This window comes from Vipera ursinii (assembly GCF_947247035.1).
Source record: "Vipera ursinii genome assembly, chromosome: Z".
Classification (NCBI taxonomy): domain Eukaryota; kingdom Metazoa; phylum Chordata; class Lepidosauria; order Squamata; family Viperidae; genus Vipera; species Vipera ursinii.
This window is the reverse complement of record NC_139517.1, coordinates 23,969,534-23,982,083: the sequence shown is the minus strand read 5'-3', so window position 1 is coordinate 23,982,083 and position 12,550 is coordinate 23,969,534. Positions and strand designations below refer to the sequence as shown.

Below are 12,550 nucleotides of genomic sequence, written 5' to 3'. Positions count from 1 at the left end.
TGAAAAACCTTTCCAAGAAAACTTTAGGGACATGTCTAGGCAATATCTGAGAACTGGACATAACTGAAGTAAAACAACAACAACCAATTCCTCATATTTAGTTTCAGAGTCTACTGTTGCTCCATTTTGCTTCCTCATGCTATAGATGCTTCTTCCCTGACATTTTAAGAAACAACCAAAGAGGCTGGATATGGATGCATAATTTTATTTTTCTTTATAATATATGTGAATATTGGTATTATCTGCAGTGTAGTAAAGCCTATCACCACTAATTAAACACATATTAAAGGTGAGTCGGCTTACCATGAAAATAGTAACATTTTCCATAAACTATGTAATAGTGGAGATATTGCTATATTCAGATCAAAACAAATATTAGCTTTCTTTGTGTCCTGCATCTCTTTAAATTTTCTACTTCATTTTTAAAATAAACATTTTAGTGGAAAACAAGTCTCATCCAGGTTTGAACTTCCTAAATATTTAACAGATGTAGACTTTAGAATTGACATTTTATTTAGGGGATTTCTGTTTGACACATTCCATTTGTTGTTGCTGCTGTTGTGTTGCTGCTGCTGGTTTTTTTCATGGTAATGTACAGATACTGCAATATGCAAATATGACCTATGAGGCAGGTAATCATTTAATAAATCTGAGTAAGAAACAGGACGAAAGTAGAATACTTACCATTATGATACAACAATACTTTAGACACATTAATCCTGCGAGTAGTATTTATATTATGTACTCATTGCTTGATCCAAATAAGGATTTTTTTTGACATTCTAATAAAAAAATAATCCTTCTTAGGTTTTCTGCTAGATGAAGGCACTTTCAGAAAGCAAAGATTCACTCATTGATTATCTATGATCAACATTTAAAAGAGGATGAGACAAAAACAAATACAATATAAAACAATGTAATAAAGTAGCAATAACATAAATGTTTTACAGAAAAGCCTGAAGCAATTACCAACGTAAAAGAGAGGTTACACTTCTGCAAGCCATGACTATACTAAAAATTTAGCCAGTTTGGTAATAGTTGAAAGTTGTTTCTGTAGGAGTGTAATGGGATTTAAGCTGAAGCAAGAAGAACCATGGTAACACCTTAAATTACTGTTCTATTTGATATTTTTTGAACAAATATATATAAATTGAATATAGAAATAAATATATTAAGTATACTTATTAAAAATCTATATTTAGCTGCTCTAATGTAGCTTGATTGGATCCATTGTTTAGGAATATTTCATAAAGAATGGAATCATATGCCCTATCTGTGCTGCTTGATAATTTATTAAACAATTTGGGTATGCCCCTGCCTCTGCTTTTGCAGTGTACAAAGAAACGAATATGAACATGGAAATGAGCAGGGAATGGAGAATAAAATTCTGGTTTAGCAAAAATTTAAAACATGTTAATTTATAAATGAAACAATAATGAGAGTACAGTTTAATCATGTTTTACACATTTTATTAATTTTATGAATCATCCCAAATTTTCACTAGCCAGTCACATCATTATTTTCTTTTCTTTTTTTGTTCTTTACCTGCATCTTGTAAAGATGTCATTTACTTTGTGATTTTCTCTTTCCTTTTTAGTGATGGAGAACCAAACAGAGGTGAGCGAATTCCTCCTAAGAGGGCTGATTAACCTCTTTAAACATCAAAATCTTCTATTTACAATCTAACTGCTGTTGTACCTGACCATATTGGTGGGGAATGGTATGATTATTATTTTAATCTTAACAGAACCACACCTCCACACTCCCATGTACTTTTTCCTTGGAAATCTTTCTTGCCTTGACATCTTCTTTTCAACAGTCACTGTACCAAAGATGCTAGCAGGATTTCTAACAGAGCTGCACACAATTTCTTTCAAGGGCTGCATGATCCAGCTGCATTTTTTCCACTTCTTGGGAAGTAGTGAAGGCATTCTCCTTGGAATCATGGCCTATGACCGCTATGTTGCAATATGCAATCCTTTGCATTACACTCTCATCATGAGGAAAGAGGTTTGTGTGTTAATGGCAGCAGCTGCCTGGTGTGCTGGATTTTTCCATGCCTTGATTCACGTAGTGGTGACTTCTCGCCTTTCCTTCTGTGGATCAAATCACATTGAACACTTTTTTTGTGACATCAAGCCTTTGCTGAAACTGGCCTGCAGTAGCACATATCTCAACCTCATGCTCCTGAATATTGTAACCGGTTCTATTGTGATGAGCCCTTTTGCCTTCATCGTTCTCTCCTACCTTTACATTATTACTTTTCTGCTTTTCAAAGTACAGTCCCAGAGTGGTTGGCAAAAAGCCTTCTCCACTTGTGGGTCACACTTAATTGTGGTGGCTTTACTTTATGTTCCTGTGTTGTTTAATTACATACTTCCCAGTGTGGGTACCTCATCAGAACAGGACATGATGGTAACCCTCATATATAGTGCAATTATTCCAGTGTTAAACCCACTTATTTATACACTGAGAAATCAGGAAGTTAAAAGAGCAATGAAAAAGATTATAGACAAAAAAAGAGTAACTTTCTGGTGAATTGAAATGCTGGAAAGATATTACATCCATTATACTTTTCTTTCGGAAGTAGAAGTCTTTTTTTAAAACAAGTTTTATTAATTTTCCAATTTTACATCCAAATATATATGAAGCAACATGGTGATTAGGTAGTCAAAAGTCCAATAACAAAATATTTTTGTACATATCTCAGGTTACATAAGCAAAAAATCCCTCTCCCTTAATTACAATAACACAATCAAGTTAATACAGTTCTAATTATAACATGGTCAGTGGAGACAATTATCAATATATTTTTACTTATACTTATCCATGTCCTGTTTTTAAATTTTGCCTAATTTCAATTACAGTGCTCCAAATTACTCTTTAGTATCCATAATACTTGCAGGGATGCGGTGGCTCAGTGGGTTAGGACGCTGAGCTTGTCGATCAGAAGGTCGGCAGTTTGGCGGGTCGAATCCCGAGTGCCGCGTAACAGAGTGAGCGCCTGTTACTCGTCCCAGCTTCTGCCAACCTAGCAGTTCAAAAGCACGTAAAAATGCAAGTAGAAAAATAGGGACCACTACGGTGGGAAGGTAACAGCATTCCGTGCGCCTTTGGCGTCTAGTCATGCCGGCCACATGACCACGGAGACGTCCTCGGACGAGCGCTGGCTCTTCGGCTTTGAAACGGAGATGAGCACCGGCCCCTAGAGTCGGAAACAACTAGCACGCATGTGCGGGGGAACCTTTACCTTTTACCTTATCCATAATACTTAGTTTTCGGGCAACCAAAATTTCCCCTATTTCATTACATAGTAATTATCGTGTCTAACATACATATATTGTTGCTTAAATACATTCTTATTTTATTTCACAAATTTATTCTATTTCTCATTTTAGTGACTCATCAATTATTAATAAAGTACTTTTATTATCTCAATCCAAGTTCTGTAATAAAATTCAAAAACTATGTTCTAATAGTTAATTTTAATTTCCCTTGCAAATCTAAATCCTAAATATAAAATCAATTTGTATCTTTTAAAGATTCCCCTTAGCCCATTAAAAGAAATTTTAGGCTCTATCATTATAAATCAAAAAAGAAAAGAACCCATTTTTTAAATCTGGCTTTCTTTTTGTGCCAAACAGGCTTCCATACCAGTGCCTTTATGTCCTCAAGTGGGTCTCCCTTCATTCCTACACACATTATTTGTATCAAGGGAGACCATCCGGTTGTCAACTTTTCAAAGGAACTGGCCCCTTTGTAATCATTAAATTGTTGCTCTAATAATAGTATAATTGTCATTAGTTCAGTCCAGTCTTCTTCTTCTTCCAGTTCCATCTGGCTTGGATAAGAGGTCATGTCCAGTGTACTAGTTGTTGTTTGGTTAACTAGATTCTCAATATACTGTGCTTGAAGATCTTTAACACCTTCCATCTTAGTGTTGCTTTCTTTGGCTTCTGTTGTTTTTTGGATTGTGGGTTTTATATTTAAATCAACGATTGGGTGTCAAAGTTCTCAATAGATTGTACTTGTTGTTCTTTAGAGTCCCCTGTTTTGATATTAATTTCTTCCTCTTCTGTTTGTTTTTAAATGGTCAGTTCATCAGTTGAAATCAGGGCTTCATTTGGTAGGTTTAAGCTGGCATCTTTATCTTTCAGTCTGGAATTCATTTGCTCAGTAGCTTCAAGGATTTTTTTAAAGTATAAGTTTATAGTTAAGTTGTGGGTAGTATTCCTCCATTTCTATGGTGTTTACAGATAGGTCTTTGGTGGAGGCTATTTTTGATAAGAGTCACTGAATGTCCACCTCCACTATTCCTAGAAGTTTTTTCTCTGCCAGGTATTTCAAGTTCTTATCTTTAAAAATAGTGCCAAGGACAAATCTAGGCTGCAGCCAGATCTCACAATGAAAGTTTCCTTGCTATACCAGGCTTTGCCACAAGATGTCCTCAATAGGATGTAAAATCTTTTCCCAGACTCAAATTAGGCTTTTATCCAGTTTAAATTGTTTCCATTTTTTCCCCAGCTTAAAAAGTAAGTAGGGTAATAGGTCCCCGTAGAAAATAAGAACTTTTTGGTACTCCAAATATTCCAAAGGTGCAGGCCCAGTTGTTTATTCATTTAGTTTAGTTATGCTTTTCATTTCTTTTGAAGCTTTAATTCCCCAAGTAGGCAGACACCACTATTCCAAAGGGGGAGAAGAAATTTTCAGAACGCTCCCACAGGAAAGTATTGGGGAAATAAGAAAGGTAAGATCTCACCCAAATCCTCCACATTGCTTTTTGTTGTGCTTGGTAGTAATTTTGGCTTTCAGCAGGAGACGGCTTAGTGATCGGCCATGTTAATTTCATTTCATTTTCATTTTATTAAATTTATATGCCACCCTTCTCCCTGAGGACTCAGGGCAGCTCACAACAGTAAAAATTTAAAAACATAGAGTAAAAAATTTAAAAGAGAATTAAACAATAAATACAAAATTACAAAACAATTTAACTCAGTAAAAGCCTAATTAAAAATCGTAGTCAGTCCAGGCCTGCTTGTTCGAACAACCAGGTCTTCAGGTCACGGAGGAAGGACCGAAGGTTGGGGACTGTCCGCAGCTCCGGAGGCAACTCATTCCAGAGGGCCGGTGTGCCCACAGAGAAGGCTCTCCCCCTGGGGGTCACCAGCTGGCATTGCCTGGCCAACAGAATCCTGAGGAGGCCGACTCTGTGGGAGTGAACCGGGCGATGGGAGGTTAACAATGGCAGCAGGTGGTCTCGCAAGTACCCCAGGCCTAAGCCATGCAGGGCTTTAAAGGTTATTACCAGCACCTTAAATCACACTCAGAGGGTAACCGGAAGCCAATGCAGCTCGCACAGGAGTGGTGTAACATGAGAGTACCGAGATACTCCCATAAGCACCCGTGCAGCCGCATTTTGCACCAGTTGAAGTCTCTGGGTGCTCTTCAAGGGCAGCCCCATGTAAAGAGCATTGCAGTAATCCAGGCGAGAAGTCATGAGGGCATGGGTAACCATGCATAGGGCATCTCGGTCCAGAAAGGGACGCAACTGGAGCACTAGGCGATCTTTTCTTTGTCAGTCCAAAGGAACTGCTCTGGATCAAATGGAGGGCTGTCACCCTTCCACGATCAGTTGGAGGGCCTCCTCATTGTCACCCCTCCAGGGCAAATTTTGACCCTTTTCATGATCTCTCAACAGAGAAAAAGCGGATGGCAGAGAGAACACTCTCGCCATGTGTTTGCCAGTGATGCGAGCCCAAACTGGAAGCCAGAAGTAGAAGTCTTCTTCCAAATTATTTTTCCTATCTACTTGAAAGAAATCTGCAATTTTGCTTTAAAGAAAATTAAGTGTCAATACTTGTTATAAAATGGTTTCCTAAGAACACCCTTGCTATATCACCTTTACATTTGTTCTAGATTCGGAAAAATGATGTTAGCTTCTAGATCTTAAACATCTGGATTGGAGGCTAACTTTGTGAAACACTGAATTTGTAGCTTTCTTTGTTTTGAACAAAAATGGTCATGATAACTGATTTGAAAAATTATTGCTTGGGAGAAAATCTGAGATTGCCATTTGAGATGAGATTGTCATTCCTTTATGTTCTCTCATCTTTAAATATAAAGTCTAAACAATATTTTTATATGAATATTCTAAATCTAATTTGGAAAATTATTTTTTTCAATCTTTGTTTTAAACGTTGTGTGCTGTTTAATTACATGCTTCCCATTGTGAGTACACCATCATAAATGGAGATAATATTAACTCTCATATATAGTGCCATTACCCCAGATTTGAACGCACTTATTTATACACTGAGAAATCAGGAAATTTACTTCTTTACCACCTAGGAACACCTGTAATTGCAGTCTTTCATTCACCATGTTGAATGAGATTTTTAGTAGAACTCTTCTATCTTAAATTACAAATGGTGGATAAAAGAACTCTAATAAAGTTAGTTTAGATTTAATTAAAATCCATGCAAGAGAACCATCTTTGCTCTTTATTGATTTCAAAAAATGCATTATATTTAATTAATTTTAGGTGATTAGCCTCTTTTAAAGTACTCCTCTGATTGTTTGCATTTCCTTACAGTGAGCTGATTGAATAAAATCTATGCTTTAAGTGCATTAAGCATTAATGCTTTTCAGATTTTTTAAAACCTAAAATACACTTGACAAGTTACTGGACATTTTCCTTGACTTCACAAAAGAGAGGATAGCTTTGAGTTCCAAGCACCTGGTTATTTGTTTGTTGGTTATTTGTTTATTATTTTGGGGAAATGGCTGGGGACAGGTAGTAATGAAATTGATTTCAAAAATTCCAAAAGGGAGAAGAAGGAATCTAAAATAATATTTTATATTTTCTATTTAAAAAAATAGCTTCACTTATATTTTGAAGTTCTTTGCTAATGCAACCATTCTAATTTAAAGCAGAAACTTTATTTTTTTTTTTTGCCTTTCAACTGAATTTTCATATGTCTAAATGTACCTTTCTCCTGCTTGCTTGGAAACCAGCCTTCAGATCAGAAGGTGGGAAAGAGGAACACTTTCTAATAAAGAAGCATTAATATTTTGTAGTATCAGTGGTTTAGGACACTGAGCTTGTCATTCAGAAGGTCGGCAGTTTGGCGGGTCAAATCCCGAGTGCCGTGTTACAGAGTGAGCGCCTGTTACTCATCCCAGCTTCTGCCAACCTAGCAGTTTGAAAGCACATAAAAATGCAAGTAGAAAAATAGGGACCACTACAGTGGGAAGGTAACAGCATTCTGTGCGCCTTTGGCGTCTAGTCATGCCGGCCACATGACCATGGAGATGTCTTTGGACAAGGTCTGGCTTTTCGGCTTTGAAACGGAGATGAGCACTGGCCCCTAGAGTTGGAAACGACTAGCACACATATGCGGGGGAACCTTTACCTTTACCTTTACCTAATGCTCAGCTATGCCATCCAGGCAGAGAGTAGTAAGACTTTCAAGACTGATGACAGGTCTTCAAGTTAGATCAGGCCAGAAAACTGTCCTGACACATTATTTTATTGATATAGGCTATAGTGACTATCTCATCTTTCTCTTTTTTCCCCCCTCTTATAGTGAAGAAAGTGAGGGAGCCTGTAGACTTTGCTCTTCAGTGTGGAAAGATCAGGGAAACAGACAACAAGATATTGATATAATGGCAAAGCTTGTATACATACGTTTATCCACCTTGAACTTTATTCTCCACAACATAAAGGTAAACATCTAAATTAATTCTTAGGGTACATCTATGATTATACATCTCCTTGGAGTTAGATGATCCATTCAATTTTCTTAAAAGTATTGTGAAATGGGTGGGATAGAAATGACTCCTGACATCTTAAGAAACAACCAAAGAGGCTGGATATAGATGCATATTTTTATTTTTCTTCAGTATATGTGAATATTTGTATTATCTGCAATGTAGTGAAGCCTATCACTAGTAATTAAACACATATTAAAGGTGAGTCAGCTTGCCATGAAAACAGTAACATTTTCATAAGCTGTGTAATAGTGGACATATTACAATATTCAGATTAAAACAAATATTGATGAATAAACTTTCCTTGTGTCCTGCACCTTTTTGAATTTTCTACTGCATTTTTAAAATAAATATTCCTGTGAGATTTTCATTAAACATGTGGATTATTTTGTTTAAAAATTGATTGATATATATTAATAGAACAGACATTACTAAATGCAGATAAAGTTGGCAGGATCTAGAAATACATTTGTCCACCATGGCACCTGATTTTCAAATGATTTCCAAGGTATTTCAACTCCATTGCAAGTTTTTTTCTATTTTGCTTTTAGGATTCCTGACTATAGAGAATTTAGTTATGGCCTTGAGAAAGAGGAAAGAGAAGAGAAATGGTCATTCAGCCCTGGAGAAGTCAAAGCAAAAGAGGGAGATATAGAACACTCCTATCTTGACTTCATTATCCTTAAAAAAGGTAGTGAAGATTTTGGACCTTCCTGATTCAATGAATACATCCTAAAACAATGAAATAACATTACTGAAATTCCTGCTTATGATCTTCCCTACCAAGAAAGGCTGACGTTGAATTTCAAGTATTTCCGACATTACTCATGATCTGTGGTGGTAATGGGACTCATCGTACATGGCTCTTCATACAAAATGTCCAGAAAAACAAAGGGCTGCAAGATTCAATTGATTTAGAGGTTTAAAGGGAAAACTGCCCAAAAACTGAACTTCTGTCCTCCTCCTCCACCACCACGTTTATTTTTCTTTGAGATATTCATCAAACTCTCTTCTTCAATTTTGCAGGCTGGGCTGAGGAATTATACAGCATATCCTGTAACAAATACTGGGTATATTCTCAATTAGTATGGTTCACAGATTATTATAGTTATCTCTAGTCCTTAATATTACTCATGATTTTAACCCTCACAAGATATAAACTGCAGCAGAATCTTCAGTTTTGATTATTAACACAAAACTTATTTGTGATTATATTTCAATTCTTTGGGGGAGAATATATTTGCTATTAAACATATAGGTAAATTGTCTTAATTGGTTAATCAAATAGTTTCTATTCTTAGACTCAGAAAATGTATTCCCACAGGCATACCCTGTTTAATGGATTGTTCTATTTGTCCCCAAGGGCAGGTAATGATGCTCTGTAAGCCAAGAAATGTACACATATATATTCTATTAGGATAGCATATTTTTTTGCATTCTGTCAAAATGCATGGTTTACCTCTTGATTTTAAATGATCCTTATCTTAAATTATTGATCTTATTTGAGGAAAGGGGTTATCAAGGTATGAATCATATGAATATTAAGAAATAGATATCACATAGGGTCGTGTTATATACAGCATTTATTCAGAACATCCAATATTTTGTTCTGTCTTTGAAATTATAGATAGTTCTTTAGTAGCTTACAATATCTTTAAATAAAATATGTTTAAACAAATGATAAATGATAAACAGCAACAGAATGGGGGAGAAAGTTCTTCAAGATATTCCTTTATATATTGTAAGTTACTTCTGCAGTTGTCAAGATTACAGCATATTATTTCATCCTCTATGGGAGGTTCTGAGTTACATTTTATGTTTAACCGTGATTTTCAAGTATTAACATGTTAAAAGTAGTTATTCTTGAATTATAAGTCAGAAAGTAAAACTAGGAAGTTCTTGTCCATCTAACCTACCTATTTCATTTAGACTTTTTTTGATACTTTGAAAAGATATAATGAGCTTTTGACACAACTGACTACCTTCCTTGGATATAAAAATACGTCCCAAAAATTGACATCAAATGAAATGTATTTTTCTACATTTGATATCTAGAATAGTGGAAGTTTGAAGAGATTGAAAATGATGGTTCCTGAATTTGATACACATTTACACTTTTTAAGATTTATGGCTTTAAAATCAAGAGGGAAATCTTCTTCATCAGAAATGACCACCAACATTATGCTATCACTGGTACTATTCATTCTTGCTAACACATTTTAAAGAAGATTTTAAATATAAACAGTAGCCAAGATATATTATAATCTGTCAGGGTCAACCTTGCCAGAAAATGGAGCCCTTCACAAGTTCAAGATCCTAGCCCTGGACACATAGTCAGATTTTCAAGGACTTTCAAAAGGCCAATAAGTTCAGGACCATCCTGATCTTAGGAGGGAGGATGTTCCAGAGAGCATGCATCAGGGCAGAAAAGGTATGACTTCTGTTCCCCACCAGTCATTCTTTGGGTGATGGGACATGGAACATGGCCATCCTGCTGGACCAGTTTAGATGGTTAGAAATATCTGAAATAGGACATTTACAATTTTACATTTCTTATTGTTTTGGAATTAATAAAATTATAGTCTTGATTTATTCAAATAGCTACATTGTTGTTGTTGTTTATTTCTACTGTGTTCAGAATTTTTAGACAGAAAATAATATCTGTTCTTCGTTACTAATGTATACCTTATTAGTCAAATTCAGTTAGATTTTTCTTATCACAATTTCACCTTTTTTTACTTTTTACCTTAAATATCACACATAGACTTTTCTAACTTCAAATGGTTATGTCTTTCCTATTTTATCACTCTCTGCTTCTTCTTTTTTTAGCAATGGAGAACCAAACAGAGGTGGGTGAATTCATCTTGTTGGGCCTGAAAAATGATTTGGAGTTTCAATATATAATATTTTCATTTTTTCTGCTGTTGTATATGGCCACATTAGTGGGGAATGGAGCTATTGTCCTTGTAGTCTTATCTGAACCCCATCTTCATACACCCATGTACTTTTTTCTTGGAAATCTTTCCTACCTTGACATTTTCTATTCCACAGTAACTGTTCCAAAAATGCTGCAAGGATTTCTAGTAGAACTACAAACCATCTCCTTCAATGGCTGCATGGTCCAGCTCTTTTTTTTCTATTTCTTGGGCAGTAGCGAAGGTACCCTCCTCGGAGTCATGGCCTATGATCGGTATGTTGCAATATGCAACCCCTTGCGCTATACTATCATCATGAGAAAAATGTTCTGTGTCTTAATGGCAGTAGCTGCCTGGTCTATTGGCTTTTTCCATGCCTTGATGCATGTATTAGTAACTGCTCGCCTTCCCTTCTGTGGACAAAATCTAATTGAACACTTTGTCTGTGACATCAAGCCTTTGTTGAAACTGGCCTGTGGAAACACACGCCTGAATCTCATGCTTCTCAATATTGTGACCAGCTGTGTTGCTATGGGCCCTTTTATCTTCATACTTTTCTCTTACCTGTACATCATTACTTTCCTTCTCTTTAAAATGCAGTCCCAGCGTAGTTGGCAAAAAGCCTTTTCCACCTGTGGATCCCACTTAACTGTGATATCTTTACTCTATATTCCTGTATTATTTAATTACATGCTTCCCACTGTAGGTAACTCCTCTGAACGAGATGTAATAATAACTCTTATATATAGCGCAGTTACTCCAGTTTTGAACCCACTTATCTATACATTGAGGAATGAGGAGGTTAAAAAGGCAATGAAAAAGATGTTGGTAGCAAGATTTTCCTTTATTGATAAATGGAAATGCTGAAAATATATTTCACAATAGTTCCTGTAACAATTGCATTTGACATTTAGATGGTCTTTAGTCATTCACTGACTTCTTCATTTTATTTTAATCACCAGTTATATTGAAATGCCATCTTTTAACTTTTAATGATTCAAATCATTCCTATTAAAATAATTTTTGAGGTAGTGATTTGAGGTACTCATTAAAGGCCTCTGAATGAGCCATCCTGACCGAAGGTGGATTTGAAATGGGTCTCTCTGGTCCTCACCACTCTCATGCACAGACTTAACTACTAACATTTGACTTATCATTTGTTAGATAACAAGTATGGGATTTTTAGTTTGACTCTCCTGTTTGAACTATTAATGGTAAATAAGATTGTTTTACAGGTTAAACCACAATCTCCAGTAACATAATAAAAATGTAAGCAGTGGAATCACAATTGTTAATTGCTGATCTCAACATTATCTTTGGAGAAATATTTGCAAAAGACATGTCTAAAGCAATATCTCTTAAAATATATCTTTCTTTTCAGAGCCAACTGGGTGTAGTGGGGAAAATAGGAAGAGGAAGGTATGTTGAAAATGTTCACTGCTTTGAGTTATTAGTAAAAAATAATAAAGTCAGGATACAAATAAATAAATAAAATCTTAGAGTGCTAGTATACAGTCATTTAAAAATGAGCCAGCAGTGTGCTGCAGCCACCAAAAAAGCCAATGCAATCCTAAGTGAATGAACGGAGGGCTAGATCACATTAAGTATTAGTACCACTTTATAGTGCCTTGGTAGGAGCAAACTTGGAACATTCTGTCCAGTTTTGGTTATCACAATATAAAAAAGATGTTGAGACTCTGGAAAGAGTGCAAAGAAGAACAACAAAGATGATTAAGGGATTGAGGTTAAACATATGAAGAACAGCTGCAGGAATTGGGTATGTCTAGGCTAGTGAAAAGACATGATAGCAGTGTTCCAGTATTTGAGGAACTGCAACAAAGAAAAAGGAGACAACCATTTTTCCA

At 35.7% G+C, this 12,550-nt stretch overlaps 3 protein-coding genes across 3 annotated transcripts in view; all 3 read left to right on the top strand.

The window, feature by feature from the left end:
• LOC310649223 (olfactory receptor 12D3-like) overlaps positions 1-12,550 on the top strand; it is a gene marked incomplete at its 3' end in the record, with an annotated part of 92,108 nt that overhangs the window by 44,998 nt on the left and 34,560 nt on the right.
• LOC310649227 (olfactory receptor 12D1-like) lies at positions 1,600-2,538 on the top strand (the record flags this gene model as incomplete). Its single annotated transcript, XM_083377532.1, is given in 2 exon segments — positions 1,600-1,683; positions 1,687-2,538. Coding segments are annotated over 2 exon segments (936 nt in total).
• Positions 10,602-11,552, top strand: LOC310649226 (olfactory receptor 12D2-like; the record flags this gene model as incomplete). Its single annotated transcript, XM_083377531.1, has 1 exon — positions 10,602-11,552. The coding sequence occupies one exon, from the start codon at positions 10,602-10,604 to the stop codon at positions 11,550-11,552; it is 951 nt and encodes a 316-aa protein (XP_083233657.1).